At 39.9% G+C, this 26,947-nt stretch overlaps 1 protein-coding gene across 1 annotated transcript in view; it reads right to left on the bottom strand.

Moving 5' to 3' along the window:
- Positions 1 to 481: 481 nt before the first annotated feature.
- Positions 482 to 26,947, bottom strand: part of SLC9A2 (solute carrier family 9 member A2) — a 41,178-nt gene continuing 14,712 nt past the window's right edge. Inside the window, exons 3-12 of the mRNA XM_048492350.1 lie at positions 24,927 to 25,177; positions 18,301 to 18,518; positions 16,206 to 16,408; positions 13,683 to 13,772; positions 12,474 to 12,544; positions 11,901 to 12,062; positions 10,603 to 10,699; positions 9,613 to 9,738; positions 9,012 to 9,102; positions 482 to 3,503 (exon numbers count right to left, since the gene is read on the bottom strand). Coding sequence (XP_048348307.1) covers positions 3,184 to 3,503; positions 9,012 to 9,102; positions 9,613 to 9,738; positions 10,603 to 10,699; positions 11,901 to 12,062; positions 12,474 to 12,544; positions 13,683 to 13,772; positions 16,206 to 16,408; positions 18,301 to 18,518; positions 24,927 to 25,177 — 1,629 coding nt within the window. The 3' untranslated portion in view covers positions 482 to 3,183. The remainder of the gene's footprint in view (positions 3,504 to 9,011; positions 9,103 to 9,612; positions 9,739 to 10,602; positions 10,700 to 11,900; positions 12,063 to 12,473; positions 12,545 to 13,682; positions 13,773 to 16,205; positions 16,409 to 18,300; positions 18,519 to 24,926; positions 25,178 to 26,947) is intronic.

The raw sequence follows: 26,947 nt of genomic DNA, 5'->3' as shown, positions 1-26,947 counted from the left end.
TGCCATCTGGGTTACGTATTGATTTTAAATTGAATTATTGTTTTGAAGGTTTACAGTTATTGTATTTTATCCTGTTGTGTATTGTTGTGAACCTCCCTGAACCCAAAAGGGGAGGGGTGGTATAGAAATCTAATAAAATAAAATAAATAAAAATAAACATTAAGGCAATCAGGCAAGGAGGTTTTGACGCAGGGGAATTGCTGTTTCTTCAATAGTATTAAATTCAATCAGTGATCACATTCATGTTGAAATTCTCAGCATCTCTGCTCTTACCTTTGATTTCCTGTTCTTCAACTACTTACTTACAAATCAATCAGAAGTCTGAACCACCCTCTCCCATGACTGCTAAGTTTACTCAAAAACCTTTGTCAAAAGCTTTTTAGAAGATAAGGTGTATAATACCTATTTGGCCACCTGTTCGCGCCAAAAACAGAGATTTAAAAAATAACCCAGAAGGAAGAAGTGTACATATATTATTTTTTATTAAAATATTTATATCTTGCCTTTTTTTATGGCTCAAGATGGCTTACAAATCATCATTTAAAGCTTACAAACTAAAACAAAACACCAAATAACCCAAAATATATACTTATAAATTATTTTCCTCCTTTTCAAGTGACAAGCTTCAACAACCAAGTTGAAAGGTTAAATAGTCCTCAACAGAAAAGCAGCAGTATCATCACAGTCCATTTACCTCTTGTACTACGAAGAAGGATTTTAAAAGAGAAATCTTTTCAATCATCATGTTTGTTGGTTTTCCTTTGGAATGAGAGTCAAAGCTGTGACTTTCAAAATCTTGTTGGTCCCTAAGGTGCTACTGGACTTAAATCTAGCTGTTGTAGGGCTAGGTAAACTGTTGACTATAAAAAAGTGAAGAGTTATAAAGAATATTGTGAGACACAGTACATGGCTGGTGGGCTGCGTTTGGCTTTTATTTCTTATCCCTATTCCTCCAAGGAGTTCCTGGCAACATTAATGGTTGCCCTTCCCCTTTTTTATCCTTATAGCAACTGTGAGAGGCAGGTTAGGCTAGAGTTGTGAAGGCCCTAAAAGAAACTGTAAAACAAATCAGGGAAATACCTGTCCTAGCCCCCCTGCCCCACCCAGTACTTTTTTTGATCAAAAATTGGGAAATTTGAAGAATTGATGAATAAAAATCCTACATGTTTTTTAATTAGTGAAATTATTTTCAAGACAAGGTGTTTCACACTCAAAATGTATAGCATGAAAAAGTCTGAGAATTCTTTTTTACTTTTTCCAGTAGAAAATTATGGAAATTTTGGGGAGAACTGGAAAAAAAAACTCCCATGAAGTTTTATCGTTGGAGTCAAATAGTTTTAAAGACAATCTTTTGCTCACTCAAATATCTAACATTCAATTTTTACAGTGGAAATATTGGAATATTGGGGGGTGCACTGAAAAAATCTACGAAATGCTTATTGCTTTATGAATTAAGTGAAATGCTTTTTAAGACAAGGTTAGATACACTCAAAACGTATAGTAAGGACTTTCATCTTTTTCAATGTAAAAATTGGAACTTTGGGAGGAATGCTTTAAACAAATCCTATGCCCCCCCCCCCCCCCAGTTTGGAAATAGAGAAAAGCAATATGATAATATAGGGTACATTAATTTACAACCCTCTCTTGTTGGGCATATTTGCTACATCACTTATATTTGCTACCTTGTTGGTAAAAACCTGTTGGGTTTTTTGCTACTTTGTTTATAAGGCATTTATATTTTAAATTAGCAGGAAAGCCCATTTTATATGGGTGGGTCACCGGTTGAGGAGAGTGGACTTGCTGCTGCGTTGAGGGAAGGTAAGTTGAGGGATGGATGTCCTACCAATGGGTGGGCAGGACTGAGTTCTGCATGCCAATTGATGGGGGGGGGGGGGTTCATCATTGGAAGGTGGCAATTGGTCACCAATTATTTGATGCGATGGCATAAAAATACCAATTGATACAATTTTATATGCTAAGTTACAAAGGATGCATTTTATGTTTCCAAAGCCACCAAATAGACTTGGGTGTAATAGGAAAGTAATACTGCATATATTTACAGTTTTACCAAATTCTCAGAGTTTTTTCCCTGGAAAAAAATGGCAAGGGTCCCCCCCCCCCCAAAAAAAAAAAAAGACTTTAAAATTTCCAGAAATTTTATATCTCTAGATTAGGCTGAAAGAGTGTGTGTGTTTGTGTGTGTTATAGTCCAATCCAGAAGGGGGTGCTGAAGTGACTCCTGGAGGAGATGCAAAGCCACGCTGGTGGATTTGCCCTCCTGGGGCACTTTCCCTGGCAGAGGGGCAAATCTAATGGTGGGCAGCCACCGTGGCCCTCTGAGTCGCCAGGATAGCGGGGTGTTCTGAAAGCATGGATGGGGTTGAAGCCAACATATGCCAGATTTCAAGCATACTAATGTTGGTTTCATAAGTCCATTAAGCCCTACGGAAGGCTTTCTGATGAGGGGGGTTGAGCGGTTCACCCTCTCCGCACCACCAGAAAGACCTTTGGAGGTGGCAGGGTGGCACTGCAGCATTAGTATCCCTGGCCACCAGGGCTCTAGATTGGGCTGAGAGAAAGAGAGTAATTTACCCAGTGAGCTTTTTGGCAGAGGTGTGGTTTGAACTTGATTTTCCTCATTCCAAGTCCAACACTCAGTTATACTACACTGGCTTGAGAATACACTGTACATCATGGACATAAGGTCATTCAGCATTTGGTACTGCAGCTTCACTTGTGCATTCCCATGTTTTACAATATGTAATTATATCTCAGTGCATTGGGTATCCTTAAGAGAATCCTTAAAGCAAGTGTTTTAAACAGAGGTGCATTGTGCAATTTTTTTTCAGTGCAATTTGTATTTACAACTTGCCATGGACAAACAAATAAAATAAAACAATTAAAAACATACTATATAATTTATAAAACTTCCTTTTGTTGGGAAGTTAAACAGCAGTTATAAAATAAAACATCAGCATTATTTGGTTCCACTGCAAGTAAGCTTTCCTTCCCCTTAGTGAATGAACATGATTCCTAAAGAACTTTTCCTTGCTTTGAACCCTCTGAAAGTATCCACAGTTATACCTTAAATGGACCCAGCTGTCCAATTAGTATATAGATTGCTATTCTACCACATTTGAGATTGATAGTTACTCTTTTTAGCAGTTTTCAATATGGCTTATTCTAGAATTTATCTCTAGGCCTTTCAGCTTCTGATGCTGTCCGGGCTAATCGAGGCGGTGGAATAGGTTTGGGTGGTTCGTTGTCTTCAGTTGCATCTTCTTCACACAGTGTGCCAAACGTTGGCCGAGCCAGCAGCGGTTGCCTGAAGCCCCTGGTTCCTTGAGGGTGGATGGGCTCTTGGTTATCTGCCTCCATTTCATTTCTCCATTCCATATTTTCTTGCTGGTGTTGAAGTCTCTGGTCCCTTAAAATCCTCCCTGCTTGGGATTTTAAATTTAGCACTGTTGTGTAATCAGGTTCTGAATCACTGCCATCACCAACTGCAAATTCAGAAAAATAGTACATATCAACATAATTCTGAATTTTTAAAAATCCTATACAACAGAACAAAAGTTCAAGCACCACAATAGAACACCAAATATTTTGATGTATGATGTGTAGTTTTTAATTAGGAATAGCAAGCTGTGTAACAATGAAATTTGGTATTTATAAATACAGGGAATTCCAAAGAAAATGAAAGTTCATTCTAATAAGGTTAATACTTGTCCTCAACATCTGAAGGCACAGTCAGGCAGATGTGTAAAAGTCAACAGGTAGAGTAAATTTATGAGCAATTGTTCAGTAATATTATTTTGATTTATTGTGGCATGCTTTAATTTTGCTATTGAATTATGTTTTGCATTATTTGGTATATATGGTATACGCCATTTCAAAGTTGGAGAATACACAATACAAAGTCAGGCTGCATTTTCCCACATTTGTGATGTGAGCATGCCCAATTGATTTCTTTTATTGTATACATTATCTGGAATTTTACAAAGGTGCAGTTTGTTCTGTCCTTCATACAACAAGAATCTGCCTTTATTTCAATGAACATTTGTGGGATGCTTTGTTGTTTGGTTGTTTGTGAGTCTTCATATTATTTATTCTTTTCAGAAAAGTAATCATGATAGGGATTTTCAAATCAGTGTTTCTCATTTTTCTGGGGCAGGCTACATAGAAATTTTTGATTTGTTTATTTTTCAAATAAGGCTAGAAATATTTTTAATACACGATAAATACTAATATTTCAGACCAACTAAAGGAGATGTTTGAAACTGAGGTTCAAAAGACGGTACAAAACTAGGAATTGTCACAGGAAATAAGCCATATCTAAAACAAAATTTATGGTTACATATACACCTTGAAGGAATTTCATAAGCATTTTAAAATATGACCATAAAACCACATTGTGCTTTGGAAACTGGTGCTAATTTAGTTCTGTATGAATGTCAGAGTAATTTTTTTTAAAGGTCAAATGTCTGCAAGAATAAGAAATAAGTGGTATAGTAGTTAAGAGCCATGAACTCTAATCTCTTAAACCAGGTTTGATTCCCCGTGCCTCCTTATGAAGCCTGCTGGGAGACCTTGAGGCAGTCACAGTTCTCTCAGAACTCTCTCAGTCATGCAGGGGCAGGCAATGGCAAACCAGCTCTGAACCTCTCTTGCCTCAAAAACCCTACAGGGACACCATATGTTAACTGTGACTTGGTGACACTTTCCACCACAATAAATTTTGTTTTCAAATGGGAAAAAAATAAATGTGGAGAAATCATAGCTTTCATCCAGCCAGTCTGACTTGTAAGCAACAACAGAGTGCATTGTTCTGCTCCATGAAAGCTTTTCTTATCCAAAGGGAACACGAAATAGTAGAACAAATCCAATGCATATCTAGTTCATTCTCAGCTCTTTCTGCATGGGCAAAAAAAAAAAGTATTTGACAAAAGCACAGCGGGATCAGAAACTGTTTTGAGATCTGGGATACTGAGAAATAGTCCCAATGGCATTATCAGGAACCTTGCCCCTCCCTTGTTAAGTGTTTTACACACTAGCAAGAACACAAAGAATGCCTCTTACAGAACCGCAGCAACTTGATATTCACATCAGTCTCTGCAGCTACACTTTTGTCATGCTCAATACATAGCTCTACTGTTCTAGTTAAAAGTGGCCAGTATGAAAGGCACAGGTGAATGAGGTAATATTGAACATCACATTTGGGAATCCAGGGCCAAGATTTAAAACATGCAAAACACAATATGCTGTTTTGTACACCAAAAGAAGCTTTGGGTATGTGCTTCTGGAACAGCAACTCCCACAGGACTTGGCTAACTGCTTTGGAAAAGGAACGTGTGTACTTTCCAAGCCGTTTGTGATAAAGCTGTTTCCACTTGGGAACAGGCTTGTGTAGCTTTCCTGTTGTTGCTGCTGCAGCTGCTAATACAGCACATTGGCAACAGGGCTTCTACACAGTAGGGCCCCTTCTGCACACGCAAAATAATGCGTTTTCAAACCACTTTCACAACTGTTTGCAAGTGAATTTTGCCATTCCGCACAGCTTCAAAGAGCACTGAAAGCAGTTTGAAAGTGCATTATTCTGCATGTGCGGAATGAGCCTAGGTTTCTCTGCTTTTTAAAATTACTGATGATCTAATACCACTGTATCCATGCACGTAGGTAAGGGGGGGGTTCTCCAGCATCACAGCAGCTGCCCGGGCGGGAGCGCAAAACTCAGATTTTGCACCAGGCTCCATTTTCCCTCTATGCCTCTGCCCAGAGGGGAGGGGCAGGGCAGGGAAGGGAAGTCTGCCATCCCCGACCTCGGAGAGCTGCTTTTATAAGCGCTAGGCCAGGGGCAGGGCTTGGGGAGGTGTGGCCATGCCCTAGGGGCGGGTGGGGTGGCGGGTGGGGTGTGGCCCCACCCCCGAGCCCCCCATAAAAAATCTATACCTACGTCCCTGACTGTATCAATTAGGGTTACCAGGTCACTCTGGCCTCCAGCAGGGGATGGGACAGTAGAGTTGCCAGATCCAGGTTTTGAAACTCCTGGAGATTTGGGGATTGAAACTGGGGAGGGCGGGGACCTCAGTGGGGTAGAATGACATGGAGTCCATCCTCCAAAGTAGCAATTTTCTCCAAGGGTACTGATCTCTGTAGTCTGAAGATAAGCTGTAACTCCAGGAGATCTCTGTCCCGCCTGGAGACTGGCATCAATAAACCATTATACTGAAAAGATTAATCAGGTTCTCCAAATCCCCAGCTTTCTTTTTTTTAAAGTAAGTATCTAGCCCATTTCATTTCAAAGACACACATTCCTCCATGTATCTCAGCAAATAAATGGCTAGAGGCTTACTATCTTTTTTTAAAAGTGGGAATTCAGAGAACAATATACATATTTGTTATAATAGTATATTATTATAGCACTATGAAAGTGCTGACTAAAACAAAAACAAATCCTCTGGTTTAGGGAAGAAACAGCCACCTTGGGGGAAATGGCTGCTGTATGGGAAAGGCCAGGAAAATCTGAACTTTCTCACTCACACAGCAGTCACCCAAACTTAAATGAAATCTTTCCAAAACTTGGGGGCAATGAAGATTTGAGAGAAATCTGAGAGAATTCGGAGAAACCCTGAGAGATTAACAAATGCACCACAATTCTGTGTAGAAGCAGGAAAAACCTTGGGGCAAATAACCTGTGCAGAAAGACCTAAGGTGTGAGCAGCCTGTGGTTCAATGGGGAAAGTAACCCCCCCCGCCCCCGCCGCCAGATCTGCACAAATCCCTGGATGTTACTAAAGCAGCTATATAAGTTTTAGTCTAATATTAAAAGGTATCAGACAACAGAAGGTAGTATGATAGAACTTTTACTACTTGCTACACTTTTTATCTGGCTGGATAGGTTTTGCTAAAGAGACAACAGCAGGGCTAAAGAAATGAGTGTGTATATTACAAGTGACACTGGCATTATTGTATTGCCTTTAATATCATCTTCCTTTACCTATCATCCTAAATTGTGACATAAACAAAATATACTGAGATTTTTAAACCTCTGTGAAGCTGTGTGTGGCTGGTATTAACTCTTCTAAGGCTGCTAAGGAAGAGACTGTAGGGCTGCAATTCTATTTGTACTTACTTGGGAATAAATTCCATCAGATTAAGTGGGTCTTCTAACTAAAAATACATAGGAATGAGCTGTGAATTACATTGCTTGAAATAGCAAGTAACTTCCAGTTATGTGAATTATATAGAGATCTTCACAATCAACCCCCCACCACACCCCCACACCCCGGAAATAAGTCTTACTAAATTCAATGGCATTTTCTTTTAATTAACCATGTTAAATAATACTGCCTTAACAAACTATTCTAAAATACACTGTTTTACCATGCAAGGGTTTATGATCTTTCACAACTGAATGAAATGTACAAAAAATGTAACAGCAAGTACGCTGGAAACTCATCTGTTGCTAAGCTTGGTAGTTAAGTCACATATTTAGGAAGCCTTATTCTCTCCCTGGCCCCTTCTGCACATGCAGAATAATGCACTTTCAATCCACTTTGAATGCACTTCACAGCTGGATTTGAATGCACTTCACAGCTGGATTGAAAGTGCATTATTCTGCATGTGAGGAAGGGGTTCTGGTCTGTCAAATGCAGATATAAATTATGCAGTCAATATGCACGATATATAAATATCACTCAAACCATCATTCATTTATACTTATGTTGTATGTGAAAGCAATATACCTATCTGTACAAACACAAACAGCAAACAGCCTTGGTTATATCTGATATTTTTTCAGGTAACTCTTCTCTGCATCAATATACCGATGACACTCAGCTCATTCTGTTGATAGAGAGGGGAGCGGCCGCCGCCCCTGCAGCTCTACAGCACTGTCTGGAGGCGGTTGCTGGTTGGTTGCAGCAGAGCAGGTTAAAACTGAATCCAGCGAAGACGGAGATCCTCTGGCTGGGCCGTGGGGGGGAGGGGGGATTTTCAGCTGCCAGTGTGGGAGGGGGACTTATTGGCACCGACCCCCTCCGTTCGCAGCCTGGGGGGCCACCTGGATTCGTCTCTTTCAATGGAGACCCAGGTGGCCCAGGTAACCTGGGTTGTGTTTTTCCATCTTCGTCAAGCCCGGCGGCTGGCCCCCTTCCTCTCCCAAGCGGATCTAGCCACTGTGATCCATGCACCTCCAGATTAGACTATTGCAAGTCGCTCTACGCGGGCCTTCCCTTGCGCCTGATTCAAAAATTAAAACTGGTCCAACATGCGGCAGCCCGCCTACTCACAGGGAGCACCATTAGAGACCATATTCTAACTGTGTTGCGCCACCTGCATTGGCTCCCAGTTGAATTCCGAATCATTTTCAAGGTGCTAGCGTTAACCTTTAAAGCCTTACGCGGTCTGGGACCCTTGTACTTACGGGACCGTCTTGCCCCATACGTCCCAACCCGGCCTCTGCGTTCAGCGGAGGCCAATTTACTGGTGGTCCCTGGCCCCTCAATGATTTGGCTGGCCTCCACTTGGGCCAGGGCCATTACGGCCCTGGCCCCTGCCTGGTGAAATGCTCTTCCACTAGCTGTCCGGGCCCTGCGGGACCTTAATGAGTTCCGCAGGGCCTGTAAGACTGAGCTGTTCCACCGGGCTTTTGGGGAGGCCACTTGCTGATACGTGCCCCCTCCCCCCCTTTTCTATAACATCCGGGGACACTGTGGCCCTCCCTTCAAGGGAGGCTTCAAGAGGGGTTTTAAGCTGTTGGACGCCATCTGCTGCTTTTTGTAAGTTTGTAAACTGTACTAGAATGCTGTATTTTAAATACGGAATGGTTTTAACATATATAGAGCTTATTTATTTATTTAATTGAGTCGTTAGATTAATTGTGCTCTACTTATATATTTATGTTGTGCACTGCCCTGAGTCCTCCAGGGAGGGCGGTATAGAAGCTAAATTAATAATAATAACAACAACAACAACAACAACAACACATTTTAAATTACTAAATTAATTACCTTTGAAAATGAATTGATTTCTTTTCCGTAGTTTCTCAGGAAGTTTTGTGTTTTTAGGTAGTGACAAGTAGCGTGCTGCTTTGTTGGCAACCTGGAGAAATAAGAACAGTTATGTACACATAGAACAAAAATAGATGTTAAATATGCGAGTTAAAACAGTTTCACAATCTACCAAAGCTGTGAAATAGACATACACAAAGCTGTGAAATAGACATACAATAGAAATTACTACTTTCTACTGAGGCCAATCATCTTGTCTCAGAGCATAAATAAAATCTTTCTCAATTTTTACAGGCATGAGCTCTCACTCTCTCTCTCTCACACACACACACACACAAACTTACATACATGACATACATCTACTCTCTGATAACTAACCACAATCACAATATTGTTCCAGTAGAATCTACAGATTAGATCAGGGGTCTGCAAACTTGGCTCTCCAGATGTCCATGGACTACAATTCCCATCAGCCCCTGTCACATGCTGGCAAGGGCTGATGGGAATTGTAGTCCATGAACATCTGGAGAGTCAAGTTTGCAGACCCCTGGATTAGATAAATCAGAATTATGCAGTAGAATACACTCGAAAAAGCAAGTACCGGTCTTGACAAACTACTGCTCTTCCTAATGCTCTCCCTTAAGCTGTGTCGGCGACGGATCAGAATTTCTTTGGCCTGTTTCTCACTTGCATCTTCAGCTAGGCTGTATCTGTTGTATGAAGGAGCCTGAAAAAACAAAGGAAGAGCTTCATTTCAAAACTATATCAATACAGACAGCAGCATCGCAACACAAAATGTAGCCATACATTCAGTGCCAAAAGACGTCTAACCAGCAATTTAAACTGATTACTTGCAACCAGTTTGTGCGCATCACTTATTAAATGCAACCTAAGTGAGTGCAAGTGCTGATCTTGATCGCCCAGATAAGCCAAATCTCATCAGATCTCAAAAGCTACGCATGGTCAACCCTGGCAAGTATTGGGATGGGAGACCTCCAAGGAACACCAAGGTCGTTATATGAAGGCAGGTAATGGCAAACTACCTCTGAACATCTCTTGCCTTGTAAACCCCAATAGGGGTCGCCATAAGTAGGATGTGATTTGTCAGCAAAAAAAAAAGGATGACAACAATTTCTCAGTCTCAGTACTCCATGTTCCTACTGGGCTACATTACATTAAGAGCAATTGGAATACAGAGCCGTAGCAATTGGAAAATACTGCAATTAGAAACAATGCCTAAATATTAAACATTTAATTCAAACTCACAAGTGCATTTGCTCACTGTTAAACGCCTCATGTTTGAAGCAAAGGACCAGTATGCTGAAGCACACTCCTCTTCTGAAGTTGTTTTGGAAAGGCAGAAACACACCTTGTCTGGTGCAATTCCTTGCCTTTGTCATGTTTATGCATCAGCTTTCTTATACCCTAATCCTAAATACATTTGCTCGGAGGCAAGTACAACTGATTTTAATGGAAGTCTTGCAAAGAAGCTTGCTTACGGATGACATCCTAGGGGAGGAAAAAGCATCACCAGCTGAGACTTTAGGTAAATGCTCAACAGGGTGTTACATTAATACTGGTTTCTACTTACTCTGTTTCGTATTTGATAGAGGTTCTTTGTTAATATGTATCGTATATCATCATCAATCTCACCAGGAGAGGATATTATTTTTTCATCTTGATGGTCACTGTTACAAGGCAAAATAAATTTGGGATAAATATATAATAACGTTTAATAATATAAATTACTCAGTTTACCCCCATAGAGATAGAAAAGCATAACAAAAATCGTAGCTGAACTAATTCCAAGGTACTACATCTCTCGTTAAAGTGCTTAAAATGTAAGTTAATAGGGAAGCCCTTTGGGGATAGGGCGGTATAAAAGTCCAAAAAATAAATAAAATAAATAAAATAAGTACCCCAGTAAAATCCTCACTTTTCATGAGAAAGGAAAACCACAGAGTTGGTATACTCATCACAATTCAGTATAAATTAATTGTAGGCAAGTCCATCAGGATGTAACCTATTTATTAAACAACTATTAAATGTGAAATAGAATATTATCAAAATCTATTTTCTGAAATACTGAAGATGACTCAACAATGTCATGTGAGATAACTTAAACAATTTAATAAACAAAAGTTCATTAGTAGAAGAAAAGGCCATGTTTTGAGATTTTTAAAAAATTCCATTTGTAACAAAACCAAAAAAAGCGTGCCCCTAATTCTCAGTACAACTGCCAAATAAAATGATGGAAGTTTACAGCCCTAACAGCCCAATTCAGATGTTGGGCTGAATAGCCTTTAGGAGCAGCAGAGGGCCACACAAACACGTTTGTCCCCTCTACTGGCATAAAGGGCACCCAGATCAGTAGAGGGAGCAAACCCATTGGTGTCCAGCCATTCCACAGCTTCACAATGGGCAAACTTGGAAGTGGGCACCACCATGGAGCTACACTAGTGTCCAAGTGGATGCCGGTACTGAGGGAGGTGGGGCCAGTGTGTTCCCAGAGGTGGAGCTGACTGTAGTCTGCTTCCACCAGCATTCCAGTCCAGGAATGCTGTCCTCCAAGCCCAGAGACTTTTGCATGGTGTAAGCCTGTTTGGGCTATGGGGCAATTCGGGCAACAGAAGGGTTTTTGAATAACCCTGCTTTCCACGCTGTCTGAAGCTTCTTTGGAGGTGGTACAGTGCCACCTTAGTAGCACCATCCCCAGCCACCTCAGTGCTCTCCCGCAAAAAAAACCAAAAACTGGATTGCACTCTAAATACTATGAATGAGCATTTGTGGATTTATAGAAAGCAATGGAATGTACACTTCAAGATCTGCATGCACCATATAATGAAATCATGATCCAACATGATAATGGTAATGCTCCACACTACTTACCTGATGGAAGCTAGAGATGGTACTGTGCTTATCATCCCTGTTTCTGCCATCTCAATGGCATGCTTTATTTCAAGTTTCTTGTAGAGAGAAACAATACTTGATTTGGGCTGGTTTTCCCGAATTAGAAGTTTCCGCAGGTACTTCTTATCAAATTTTATAAATCTGTATGAAGAGTCAAAGCAATGACGTTTCTCATTTTGTCACGTAAACATTCATGAAGTAGAATGGCTCTATAGTTCAAAGAAAGGCTCAGCAGATTATTCCTTGAATATAGCAAGCAACTTGAATGGGGGAGGGGGGATTTGATACTAAGTGATGCCATAGCAAGCTCATGCAATTTGATTAGTGCTGTTGTCTAAACTAATTCAAAATACAGAATTCAGATTTGTTACAGTTAACTCATCCATATCTTGGATCATGCAGTCCCCCAAAATTAATGCTATAAAGAATAAACAAATGTGAAAATACAAACACTGGTCTAAGCAATTCAGACATTTTTTGATTTCCAGAAGAATTAATTTGTGGATTTATAGCATTAATGTCCTTTCCAAATAGAATTAATGTTCTTCTTACTTGTCTTTCCAAAAGTTATGACCCCAGTGTCCACATACATCTTCGATTCCAGCCTTCACGTGATCGAAAAACTGAAATATAGAAACATACATGACTTGGTTTGGTAGATACTAATTAGAAAATGTGGTTATTTGTTATATATTTTAAGCTGTCGTTCTTGCAAGGAGTTCAGTGCTATGCTTATAGTCTCCTTTTCTACATTTTATCCTCACCCCTATAAGGTCAGTTAATCAAAGAGCAAGTGACTGATCCACATTCACCCCATAAGTTTCATAGCTGAGTGTGGTCTGGAAGCCCAGTCCTTTTCTGATACATCACATTCACCAAGTTCAGTCACTTAGACATAACGTGGAAACAGTTCTTTCTGAATCTTAAGGGAATGTAATCTAGCCCTTGAACATAATCCAATGAAATGTGCAAATGGATTAGCATAGGGTTTTTTCTCATACCCCTGGCCTGTAAGCAGACCAGGCCCCACATCATACACCCATTGGTGGCTGTGGAAAAAGAAAGGAGGGTTTGCTAGGCCTCTCCCACATGCACATTATAGCTTAGAATCAATAACATCACTCCATTCTTCTCCATGCCTGCTACGGAGACTTTCTTCTTCAGCAGCGCTCGCTTCCTCTGCCAGTAGCACTTCCATGTGTGCAAGAGCAATGTTTTCAAGGAGCTTCTACACACAGAAGCAGAAGAACTGACTGACAAAGCAGAGGAAAGAAATCTGAGAGAAACACAAGGGGAACAGGCAGTGGTGGGATTCAACAGGTTCGCACCACTTCGGCAGAACCGGTTATTAAAATGGTGCTTGTAAACAACCAGTTGTTAAATTATTTGAATCCCACCACCGGAACAGGTTGTTAAATTGTTTGAATCCCACTGCTGGGGACAGGATCCAAGTCTATTCTATAGGGGAATGCATCACACCTGTAATTTCGTCAAACAATCCTACACAGGTATATGAAAGGTTAACTTGGATTAAATGCATCTCTACAAAGAGATTTCTGTGGCTAACAGAATTAACTTGTCAAAATAGTATATGCCGGCAAAGGAACCATGGCAAAAAAAAAGCTTCAGGCCAGCAATATGAAAAAAAGTATTCACTGCGACGAAATACAAGAATTTGTAAAACAGAAAAAAACAAATGAACAAACTCAAGTTTCAATGCATTTACAGAGATACAGTATGTACACAAAGTTGCAAGCATACCCGAGAGTGAATTTCCTCACTGACCGCTGGCTGCTTTTTATTTGACCTTTTAACGTCCAGAAATTCCACCAATGGGCGAATTGTTACCCCCTATGGAAAACAACACAGAGATAAGCAAGAAAATCATTTCATAAAATTGTTAATTTTTTGCCATGTATCATTTTCATGTACTATTTAGAATGTCAAATGCATATTTACTAGTAATTGTACTTTGAAACTAGGTACTTTAATGACGTCTTCAAAACAACATTTTAAATGAACGATCCTTACAATTGTGGTTCACAATGTACTTTCAGACCATAACAAAAAGACCATGACAAAAAGACCTAAAGACCATGACAAAAATATAAAAGCCTTTTGCATGTAAGAATAACTGATGAATAACACTGACAAAAATGTTGCATGTACAAACCTAGTGCATCTAGATAGCAACGGTTCCCCTTTCCATCCCACCAAAGAAGAAACCCAACAGAAAAGATGAAGTCTCAGGAGAATCTTTTGCAAATATTGAACATGCACTCTTCATAATTGCTAGACATCCTTGCTGTATCTACAGGGGCTGGTTAACAGGGCAAGAAAGGAATTTTACCCAGTTCTAATTATCTGATCTTTTGCCTTCTCCATAGCAAAAGTGTGCATGTTTGATTAAATACTTCATTATTATAATCATCACAAATAGCTGTTGGAATTTAGACACTGCCTGGGGACATAGTATAGTCTTTGCATGATCCTAAAGAGGTTTATTTAAGGGGGGGCTTCAAGACTGCACAAGAGAATCCCACATTTCTCAAAAGTAAGCATACAGCAGCATCCTTTGCTCCACTGTGGGTACTCCCTCCCTGGTGTGACCCCATTTGGAGCAATGAGAAAAGAGGCTGGCAGGCCATGGCTTTGAGAGAGAGACAGAGTCAATGCATCTCAGAGTCTGATGGGCACCTTCTTGTTTGACGTTACCATTCTTTGTTTTTACACTCCTATTAGGAAATGGGCTGTAACAGGTGGACCACTCCTTTCACAATGAAAAGGGAAAACCCAGTTATTTTACAGAAGCCATTTCCAGGGCTGTGTGACTGGCAGTCTAATCCTAAACAAGTGTATAGGGCTGTGCATGAGCTCCAATGATCAGAACATTTTGAAAAGGTGCCACTTTTCAAAAATGTGCTCAAGGGGAGCATCACTCTCCTTGTCCATAGCTACCCATTAGCTATGCCACTGCTTCCAGCTCAAAGACTAGTTGTCTTTCTCCAAGTTCCCCACCCTATGCAGCACTTAAGACCAGAGGAACCTGTAATTAATATTTCCCTGTTCCCCTCCCATTCGAGTCCTGTATGTCATCTTTCCCTCCTTCCCCTTTGGGATGGTTGAATCCTGAACTCAAGCATCTGAGAACAATCAAGACATCAAAGATGGCAAGGGAGAGGACACGCAGCACATTTTCAAATAAACTAGCCAAAAAAGTCCACAACACACATAAGGTTATAAATCACAGACTTACATTAATAAATCTTGTTGATAACTGTCAATTTACTTTAACATGATCCAAGATTATTCGTTGTACAATGAAGTTGACAATCTGCTTGCAAAACTCAAAACCACTAGGTAACTTTGCATTATGTACTAACAGCCCAATCCAATAACCCCAGGCAGCTAGGGATGGCACTGCTAATACACCGCCCTGCCACCTCCAGAGGGCTTTGAGGCAGCACAGGGAGGCAGAAAAGCAAAAAAAACCTCCCAGGCCATTCGAAATCCCTCCATGGGGCTAAATGAACTTCCCCCACCCTTTTGAGTGGCTTAAGTCCAGGGGCACTGGCTGTGATGCCCACAGCGTAAAAGCTCGGTTGGGAGCTGACTATGGTTGCCTCCACCCCTGGGAAAAGCCCTCCCCGCCCCCTCCCTGTGCTGCCATCCAAGCAGGCACCAATGCAGCTCAGAAAGCCAGCCTCCCTTCCAGGTTGAACACCCCCAAGGTCTGTGGTGCCCGCCCACCTCCCAGTTTGCCCACCCCGCTGGCACATTTGCCAGATCTACTGAACCATTCTTCATCTTTGGATTGGGATGTAAATTTAGTATAAATCCCCATATGATTTTGCCTTTTTGTAACAGAGCTCATTCACTATAGAATAAGGCAGTGGTTCTCAACCTTCCTAATGCCGCGACCCTCTAATGCAGTTCCTCATGTTGTAGTGACCCCCAACCCTAACATTTATCCATTTTATAGATGGAGAACACTGATGCAGAGACCCCTGTGATAGGGTCGTTCAACCCCCAGGTTGAGAACCACTGGAATAAGGTGTGATCAAAAGAGATTTGAAGGCAAGAGGAGACATTATTTGGTCCATGTAAATAAATTCTGTCTCTGTGGAAAAAATTCAGCTACTGTATTTTTACCAGTTCAAGGGGGGGAGGGGGGGATTGCATAAAATGTTTTGTACAAGAAGCTGTGCTATTCAAGCAGTGTTAAAGGGATATGATTCAAATAGCAATTGATTACTACCTACAGGTAAGCACCCCCCATCTTACCTGAATGAAAACAGTGAAAAATATCACCACAATAGCAGCAGTAATGAAAAGCTTTTTCCTGGGGAACACAGCAGCAGGAAGTAGGAAAACCAGAGAAAAGCATATGGCTCCTCGGAGGCCTCCATAGGCAATAATAAACTGATCCTTAAATGTCAGGGGAATAGTCCGGAACAGGTTAATGACCTGAGTCAATGCAAAAACACCTAAACAAAGCAGGGGAAAGAAATGTATGTAGATCAGAATGCTGCTAAACATTAGTCTTAAAAATCACAACCTTAATTTTATGATAGCTCCTCTTAAATTTTTTAAATATCTTGCCTTTCACCCAAAGCAGTTTACATAGGCCTTTCCCAAACAAGGCCTTTCCCAAACAAGTCATTTACGTCATTCCCAGGCCACAAATGTTATGTTTCATTCATAGAGTTCCACACTGCTTCCCCCTGTTGTGGAACCATTACTGCAAAGAAAAAACATCAGTCTGCAAAGGGCAGATCTACCCAATGCTTTTAGATGGGCAGTAGACCCGTCTTCAGAACAGCTAAGATTCTCGTAACTGTGTCTATGTAGCTACAGAGATAGCTCATCAAGGTAAACAAAGGCATTGAAAATACCTTTAAAATGGGATAAGCGCTGTGTGCAGAAAAGGCCATAGTTCTCTTCTCCTGTCCTCTGTTTTATCCTCACAACAACTGTGTGAGGAAGGTTAGTTTGAAAGTATGTAACTAGCCCAAGCTCTCCAATGGCATGAATGGGGATTTGAATCTGGATAACCCAGATATTTGTCAGACACTTTAACCATTACAAGAAAAAAACCCCGATGAGAATAAAAGAATAAATAAGAACTGATGTGCTCCCTAATTTGTATTGTATTATACAGAAGTGTATTAAATTTATTTGCATGATGCACAGTGCAATTCTAAGCAGGCCTACTCAGAATCCTATTGAAGTCAACTGAGTGTGGCTTACTCCTAAGAAAGTGTTCTTAGGAATGCACTGGCATTATACCAGGGACTATCTTTTCATCAGCAACCAGATTTTTTTTGCATTCAGTCTGTCTCAAGCCCTATGCAAATATTTTATTTAAAATCCTGTAGGGGACAGAGGACCAGAATTATAACTGTTGAAATATGAAATAGAATAATAAGTGACAGAACAATGCACAATTAAGTATTACACACGTGCAAAAAAAGATAGGACCTCAAAAATTAAAACAAAAATAGACAAAGTAGTACATATTTTTCAACTGCAAATGCAGTCACTGAATTCTTTCAGTACATGAGCACCATTTGATAGCTTATGAGTGTTAATTTCTCCAAGTAACTCAAGAACACTTGCGAGGATGTGAAGTCTGACTCTTTCCAAGTCTAACAAGCTCAATCCAGAGCTGTCAGGCAGGCAGGGATGGCACCATTTGAGTGACACTCTGCATTTTCCAATCAGTCTTCTTGGTCTTTTGTATCCTGGGTCATAATTCTTTTACTCCTCTTGTCCCAAGCATCCCTGTCTGCACTGCTTCTCTCTAGGATCTGAGGTGTTCAGTTAATAGTGGTCAGACATGTTTCTGGCATTTTAGCAGCTCAGCCAATCACTGCTAAAAATTGCAAGATGAATACTAGTGCTATGATGAATGAAGGCTCAAAATTGGAAGAAAAATTGGGAAATACCTGGAAATTTAGGGAGTGGAACTTGAGGAGGGCAGGATTTGGGGAGGGACCTCAATAAGGCATAATGCCATAGAGTCTACCCTCCAAAGTGGCCATTTTCTCCAGATGAACTGATCTTTGTCATCTGAGATCAGTTGTAGTTGTGGCAGATCTCTAGCTACAACCTAGAGGTTGGCAACCCAACCACCCACCCAGACATATGCAAAATTATCCTATTCTGTTTTTTTCTTTACCTTGGGTAAGGGTATAGCAGATGGGTCAAGGTTTTGCCCGACAGTCTTAAGTGTGAATCACATTTCTTTCTTGCAAGTTATTTTCATTTCCCAATAAGTCTTGGTATTTTGATGTTAACAAAACTGTTGTATGAAGATAAGCATCTTTAAGTTGTAAAGAAAACATTCAAGTACAATCTAGAATGTTGGAATTCTTACCCAGTGCACGCCAGAACAAACAAAAAAGGAGGGTGAAGCAAACAAAGGCCCAGTTCCACTCATGGTTCTTTCCAACAGTGGACACTCCCATGAAAATGAAGATAAGAGTCTCACTGACACTGCTCAGCATCTTCATGAAATACTTAATGGTGGTGTAGGACTTCTGAGAAACATTCTCTTCCACATATTTGTTCATGGTCATAGCACAAGATGTAATTCTGAAGGAGCAAGATCAACTTCAATTCAGTTTTTTAAAATATTTTCATTAAAATGCATGCATTCTGCTGCTCTATAAAGTTATGAAAAACTGACACGTATTCTAAGGCATGTTTAAGAACAAGGCAGTCTTTTATTCCTGATGGATCCTGGCTGCTGTATCATTAGTACCCCAGCTGTTTTACTGTCAACTTCAGAGGCTACCAAAAAAAAAACCCTGGGCAATTTTGTGGCCTGTAGGAAGCAACTTCATAAGTTGCATAAGGGGTTTAGCATCCATAAGGAACCATGTGGACTGGGAACCCATTAAACAAAAGTGAATCATGCTATTTTCAGTGGGACTAGGACCACACCATAAACTGGGGTTTAAAAACATGTTGGCAATGATGGCTTGACAGCTGGGTAGAGGAGTCATTGCTGAGACTACTGTAGTAACTAAGTAAGGAAAAGGGGGATAGGGTGGTCAGGTAAAGCAGTAAAGTGGGAGTTAGAGCTGCAAGGGGGTAGTGCAGTGAGGGTGGGGAAGTAGATGGCCAGAGTAGCCGAGGATTTGGCAAAGCAGTGAGGGGTGTCAGAGGAATGGAGAGGATGGGGTTAGATAGGTAGAGCAGAGAGGTTGGAGGATGAGTAGAGTGCTGAGGATGGAGAGGGGGTACATAGACAGACCAGTGAGGTGGTAATGAGAGGGAAAGATTCAGAAAGGTGGCTGGGGAGTGTTAAAAGCCAAAGGACTAAGCAGGGACCAGTAAGGTAATTTTCTTGTGAGTTTCCCTGCTTGTACCTCTATATTTAGCTGGTTTGGTTCTTGCTTGATTTATACATAGTTAAAGATGTCTAAAAAAACTTCAGGAAAATTCAGATTTGAATATATTGGACCCCAAAATTTTCAGCATTCCTGAAGCCCCTTAACAGTATGGGCTTTTTTGAGGGGCGAGGGGAATTTAAAAAATTCATATTATTTCCTCTCTCCTCCTGGCAGCCCCCATAGTCTCTCTCATTCCCATGGCCAATTACACACAATGTGCTTGCTGCATGACGAGGACGAACGTCCTTTTTATGTGCATACCTGAAGCTATGTAACTTATGATTTGGAGGCACTTGTACTGAAATTGTAAACATAAATTGTTTAAAATACAATATATTAGAGATCCATTATCAAATTATTTTAAGAGTTTTTTTTAAAAAAAAATTCTGAACATCAGTTGTTGTGGGTTCCAGTTTAGGCCAATGCTATAGTGCTGAGCAGGGGGTGGGGGTGGTCAACCCATTTCCCACTATTCCGTTTTCCAAATAGAAATTCACTTCCCTAGACTATCTTTGCTTGTTTTCATTCTTTGTCAATGTTAATTAAAGCCCACAATGCAGCTTCAATTGAAAAAAATAATAACATAACTCTCTTCTGCTCAGTTCCATGCAGCTGCACTTTGTGAGATCCAGCCATAGAGCTGCAATGTAAATATAGTTTTGTTCTTAGTTATATAGCAGTAAACATAATTTTGGAATTCCAGTGGTGGGCAGAAAGCTGGCAAGAAAGAGCTTAGAAAAATTTGCAGCAGAGATGCAGAAGGCAGAGAAAGGGTTAGGTGTATTCTCCTTCCACCCTTTGCCTCTTCCTTGCTCCAAACTTGTACCCAATGAGGAAGCTTCTCCAAGAACTGATGTCACCTGTACTTATATGTACTCTGTAATTAGGCCTTGATTTCAAAGGACAAGGATGTGTAACTTGGACACCAAATTGTGGTCGGAGTATGCAATAACATAAAATGAAGTCTCTCAATAAGAATACATTGTTTTATTGCCATCTCTTGTAGAGAAGCCATAACTATTTTATTTCCTCATACAAAATGGAAAATGATTCTTCATCTAGGAAATGCTCTCACTTGCCTTTATGGTAACTGCATATACACAGCTATCTTGACCACCATGCCAAGTGGCAGCTATAATTAAGTATTGCCTTCTTCAAAAGGAATTGACCTAGTGTGATTCAAAGACACCATTCCATGACGTTGGATGAACTACAAATAGCTATCTTCTATGAGTGCACCTGCCAAGCTTCCTGTTCTGATGCTGCATTCTCAGGTGTTTTCCATGTTCCCAAATGCCATCTACTGCCAACTAAAACCAGATTTACACAGGAAACAACCAAGTCACACACTGCATCAAAAAAATCAAGGTTTGCTACTAAGCATGTATTTGTGAGGAAGCCAAAGACAAACCCAGAATATATCTCTCTGACTTTCTGAGTATATCTGTAATATGCATCATGGTGGCCATTTGTAAAGTAACTCAGTAGAGGCTACTCCACTATCAAAGCTGTTTAAGCCATTTCTGGAGTGTATTATATTCTTTTCTAGGGAATGAGGATTCAATTATTCACAATTATTATTCAATTATTGTTCAATTATTGAAAATTAGGCTATATTGAAAATTGGATATATATTATATATGACTTATGTTATCTTAGCAAAAGTAATATGCTACAAGTAATAATAACTTACTTGTTCACAGAATTGACAGCACCGATTACATTTTTATTTTGTTTCTCTGGTCAGGTGTCCTTTTTGGCCATGATCCAACATGCTTAAGACCATGAATTTAACTGACTTAAGTACATTTAACTCAATGCTGGATTGCAATCTATGAAATGTAATCATGTTCACTTTTCTAAACCTATGTTTAAACTAGGAAATGGAATAAAAGTTTGATGATATGCACCTGAAATGTAAGTCAGTCTGTACAGACCAGGTAGTTTCTGTCCAGTTCCTATTAAAAAGAACTAGATCATTAGATATAGCCACTGAGTTACCTTGACCTACTATTAAACTTTACAGAGATTTAGATGTGGTTCTCAGATTTGTTTTTTCCAACTCAGTGAAGCAGAAAAACGGAAAATATATTAAATTAAAACATTAAAAGCATGGGTGGGGCATTGCAAAGTTCTGTTTGTTCTACGGTAGAATTAAAGGACTAACAAAAAAAATAATACACTGACCACTCTCAATGATTTTTCAGTAGAAGTCACTTGGTAAAGCATCATGTTCTAGATGCAAGTTTGCCACTTTTGAATCTGCATACCAAGAACATAATCACTTGATCCTGCCCTTCATAACACCATATATCCAATTCACATGCCACTAAGTACAATTGTTACATTCTTTGCAGAGCCTCAGTTAGATTTGTGTGAAATGACAGACAATATTAGAAAGATATCTGCACACAAGACATTTCTGTGTTGAGATCGATGACCAGAATTTCAACCAGTTCAGATGCTGTATTTGTATGCTGTCAGAAAAGATCACCATTGATGCACTTAGTAGGGAACTGATATACTTTTCATTCTAGTCATTTCTAAAATGCACTTTTAAGAGTACAATCCTAAACAGAGCTACACCCTTCTATTGACTCACCTGGCTGCTTACACTTGCACTCTTAAAGTAACCCCATAGCTAAAGATTATTAATGGTTGTCTCATGGAACTCTGACTCTAGCTGGGTTATATACTCTGTGCTACAGTTGAATTATTGTGAGCAGGCTACATTATCCAGGAAATATTTGATGAGAAGTTTTGTAAACCTGTTGGATCAAAACAAATATTTTAAACTTCATTTTCGCACCACTGTTCTCCCCAAAGGAAATCCAAAGGCGCTGATACTGTCCTCCTAGAGAAATAGTTTTGATTTCCCACTCCTCCACATGAGAGGAGGGCTCTAATCTGATGTACTAAGTTTGTTTCCCCACTCCTCCACATGCAGCCGGCCAGGTGACCCTGGGCTAGTTACAGTTCTCTCAGAACTCTTTCAGCCCCAGTGTCTGTTGTGGGGAATGAAAGGAAAGGCCATTTTAAGCCACTTTGAGACTCCTTAAGGGTAGAAAAAAGCAGGGTAGAAAAACCAATACTTCTTCTAGCCTCCATTTTATTTTTATCCTCACTATAATCTTTATGAGATAGGTTAAGAGCATGTGACTCAGCAAGCTTCCATGGAGATATGAGCCTCAGACTCCCAGATCCTAATCTGGTACTTTAACTGCTATGTGGCATTGGCTAACTAAACAAGATTTGTGGCATCAAACTAACAAATATATTATGGCATAGGTTTTGGTGGTCTAAAGGCAACTTTGTCAGATTCCTGAGAAGTTACCTTCACTCACAGATTCTATATGCACACATTCATTTTTATATTCAAACAGAATGAAGACAGGAAAGATTATGGCAAAGGACATTCAGAAGGCCTTGCAATGAAGCATATAAAGGAAAACAAATTCCAGTCAAAGTAATAAAAGATCTGAACAGAGTAGGAATGGATCACTTCCAACATGATGAATCTGCAAAACCACTTACGTTATATGCACACTAACCTCTAATCTGCCTTGGGCATTGTGGAAAGGCCATGGGCAAAGCGAGGGGGCAAGAGGGGCTCTTATCCCAGACGCCAAGTGCCTCGGAGCACCCTGGCTGCTGCTCCTGCAAAAAACTCCTATGGTGCCTTTAAAATGCACCTAACTTTCCTTTAATCCAAAGATGACAAAACACAGGGGGTGGAGTCAAGGCCAGGCAGGACACTCTCTTTCCCTAGCCTTGTCCCTGCCCACATTGTCTTGTTGGCCTCCGCACACCTCGGATAGAAGGAAAGTTAGGTATATTTTAAAGGCACCACAGGAGTTTTTTTGTGGGAACAGCAGGGGTACAGCAGTAGGGGGAGTTCAGCCATGGAGCAGCTGTAGAGGGGGCACAGCTGTGGAGGTTTTTTAAACCTACGCCCCAAGGAAAGGCAGAATAAAATATTTTAAATAAATTAGGAGGAATATATACTGTCTATGGTCAGCCAGCAGCAAGCTATTCCTACGGAGACCGAGTTTGATAGTAATAGATATGAATAGAAATTCTAAATCAATTCAGAATAATAGGAAAATAATGACAAATTAACTTTTGCTATTGGTCACAGTGTTGTGCCGCTTATATCTCACGTATTTCAACTGGTGGCTGTATCCATTCCTGAAATCAGAAGGAATAGATGTTACATTCTGCACATTTAAAACACTTATTGAAAAGCAGGTGGCTTTTTGCTTCATACAATATGAGGAGAGTCTCTTTTCTCAGGTGAGCAAGTGAGAATGAGCAGTACTACTTGATAAATCAAGATGTAGGTTAGCATCAGGAACATGAAGCCCACCAGATGCATATTCCTCTCTAGAATTTTATAAGTTAGATTATCTACCATTATGAAACAAAAAATGACCACAAAACCAGCTGTATTAAAAAGGATTCCCTAATAGCTTAGATGATAAGTACCTAACCATATGTTGTAAATGACATCTGAATGCAAGACAGGAAGAAACACGAACCCACACAAATACTGTTAACAGAAGGCGAGAGAAGAGATGGGACCTTTCAGAACTGGGTCAGACTGGATTAGTATATTACTTGATTTAGATGCATTTCTACAAAGAGCTTTATATAACCTTAGATTCATTTATATATTTTCTATACTTGTAGTTTAACAATGTATTATTTTAGCTTTAGAATTTATATTCTGCTACTCCATGTTTCTTTAAACTGCTACAAGCTTCTATTCCTGTAATTTAGCATAACTGACTTTCAGATATTTTAAGATATGACATTACAGCTTCCAACTTAATGTATAAATGTTAGTGATACCAACATGATTAGGTCCCGTCACACATTACATTCTCAAAAACCAGTGGGAGAACATTTTATTCTTCCAGGTCATTCCAGTGCTGACCCGAGAGTGGCAGTCTTCAAACAAAGAAACTTCAAGGGGCAATGAGAATGTGAGATTGCTGAACTTCGGTTCATTCACAAGTTCGAACAATTAGCCCTCTCAGGGCTAAGAGAGACATAGGATTCTTATCTCACTATAAATGCTATGTAGCTTATGAGAAACTATTATCTCATTCCCACATCCTGATTTTGTTCTTTGTAACACTCCTCTAAACTTTCTGACTGGGATTCAGGGCTCTCCATTCCTACTTGTCTCTGACAAAGGGACTTTTCACTCTGGGAAGCTCATACCCCAAAAATGTTGTTGGTCTCTAAAATGCTACTAGACTCAAACCCAACTCATTCCCACAAGACTTCGTCTTAAACAAGGTTAATTAACTTACAGTGTAACCTAAACAGAGTTACATCCTTCTCATTTCATTGAAGTAAATGGCCTTGGAAAGATATAGCTCCAATTATGATTGCATTGTTAGCGTGGTAGACTGAAAGTTTCTGTTTTCAGAAACGTCCACGGAAATAAAGTAAAAGCCAGCAAACCACAGATTAATTTTAAAACACAGTCTACAACATTGAATACTAGCATGTCTGAATATTGTCAGATGCTGTGCAACTTAAAGGTCAAAATCCACATGTGGTATTTGTAGCACAATATAATTGAATGTATACTTACGCCATGATGCCTGAGAGATGAAACATTTCAGCAGTTATGTATGACAGATAGCTATATAAGAAGACAAACAGAGGCTCAATCACGCGGACTTTATGGGTGTAACGAGTAGTAAAAGCTGCTACAAAACCCAGAATAATTCCAATCAAGACACCACCAATCCCAACGACAAAGAAATTAGCAATTCCTGCAAATATGTCAACTGCCTTGATTGTAGGCATCTGGCAGAAAGACTTGAACAAGTTGTACAGGACCTAAAAAGGAGGGAAAGTTAGTGTTTTAGAAACCTGATTAACACATCCATGTGTTACTTTAGCTGGAAAAGATATAATAATTAAAACACTTCATATAACAAAAAAGATTAGAAAAAATACTACAATAATTTTAAAAAGTAGCAAATATGTGAAGCATATATTCAAAGAATTAATTTGTGTTAAATGGATTTTTTTTAATTCCAGTGGGACTTTATACTGCTTAACTTTGAAACATCAAACTAAAGGAAAATATGACATTTTCGTAGAATAAGTTGGTTTTATCTTTCTCTTGCTCAAGCAGCAAAAAGACAAAATTTCTTAAGATGCTTCCAGGTATAATATACTTGTTTTACATGTATAATGTTTCTTTTCTCCACATAGTCCTCTCTTATCATTTATTGATGTTTAAGTATTTGAGTCTAAGGCCAACATAGTAATTTTTCAAAGAAACTGTTGTTAATACATCGTCTACTATTTTCTTTGTACATCTATAAATGAACATTGAGTGTTTGGTAAAAGATATTCAAAACATTCACTGCTTCCTTTTTAAAAAAACCTCTTTCCTGAAACCTTTCTGCTAAAACCATCAAAATGTAGGCTACCATTTTTTCTTCATCATCCCAGGAGGCTTGGTTGCAATCTGAAAATAGTCTATAGTATAATCCTAAATGGTTACACCACTGATTTAATGGAGCTAGAAGACTGTAATTCTGTTTTTCCATTATGGCCTAAAATATCTGTTTGTCTCTGTCTCCCACCCATGAACAGTGAAAATTATCCCACACTATATTAGATAATTGGTCTGTAAAGTTAGGTTTACTCTAGGGTCTCAAGTAGAAGTCTTTCACGTTATCTTCATTGTGATCATTTTAACTGGAGTTACAGAGGGGACTGTGAGAGCCAGAATGGTGTAGTGGCTAAGGTGTCAAACTAGGATCTGGGAAACTCAGGTTCAAACCTCCACCCTGCCCTGGAAATATACTAAGTGACCTAGAGCCAGTCACACACTCTTAGTCTTGACTCTGGCAAGTATTTGGATGGGCGCTCTCCAACGATTAGAGGCATGAAACTGCTCATCTCTGGCCATCTGTGTGAACATTCTAAGGGCAAACCAGCCCCTCAGTCCACAGACATGCTGCATGAACATTCTAAGGCAAGTGTATTATGCCAGGTTCAACAATCTCACCCAGCTTCAACAAACAGGCCTGCAAAAAAAGCAGGCTGAATGTGTCACCTTTGAAGTTTAAATACACACAGACAGGCTGTGAAAAAGTACTCCTCCACCCACCCTCACGTTAACAACACCGCTACAGCCAAATACAGTCAAAACAGATTACAAACCACACTATCTCCTTGGACTACTAAACATTTGTCGGGTTTTGCATATGGACATCAGATTGATTACTACTGTGCAGGATACAAGCTTTACGTTGCTCTCGCTGCCTCCGACATCACTCCTGTGCTTGGTGTCAGTGCTCTGAAGTGGCTAGATGAGTCCCCAGGAATGTGCTGGCTGCAGTGGAAGCGTGTACAGTCCAAGGCTCCCTGCCCCTTCAACTCCTACTCCTGAACCTCTTCACAGCTCTTTCTACCACTCATCAGGCATCCAATGGCAGAACACTTCCTTTTCTGGGTAATCCCGAAAATACAACATTAAGCTGCTTGCTACATGATGTTTTTGGAGGCCATCAGGTGAAGAGAGAGCAAATAAAAACAGATTGCATTAGAAAAAGACAACTACAGGAAGCTGATGCAAAATATGCAAAAACA

Source organism: Sphaerodactylus townsendi, linkage group LG04 (genome assembly GCF_021028975.2).
Source record: "Sphaerodactylus townsendi isolate TG3544 linkage group LG04, MPM_Stown_v2.3, whole genome shotgun sequence".
NCBI classification, from domain to species: domain Eukaryota; kingdom Metazoa; phylum Chordata; class Lepidosauria; order Squamata; family Sphaerodactylidae; genus Sphaerodactylus; species Sphaerodactylus townsendi.
Note: the sequence above shows the minus strand (reverse complement) of the source record. Positions and strands in the feature narration are given on the sequence as shown.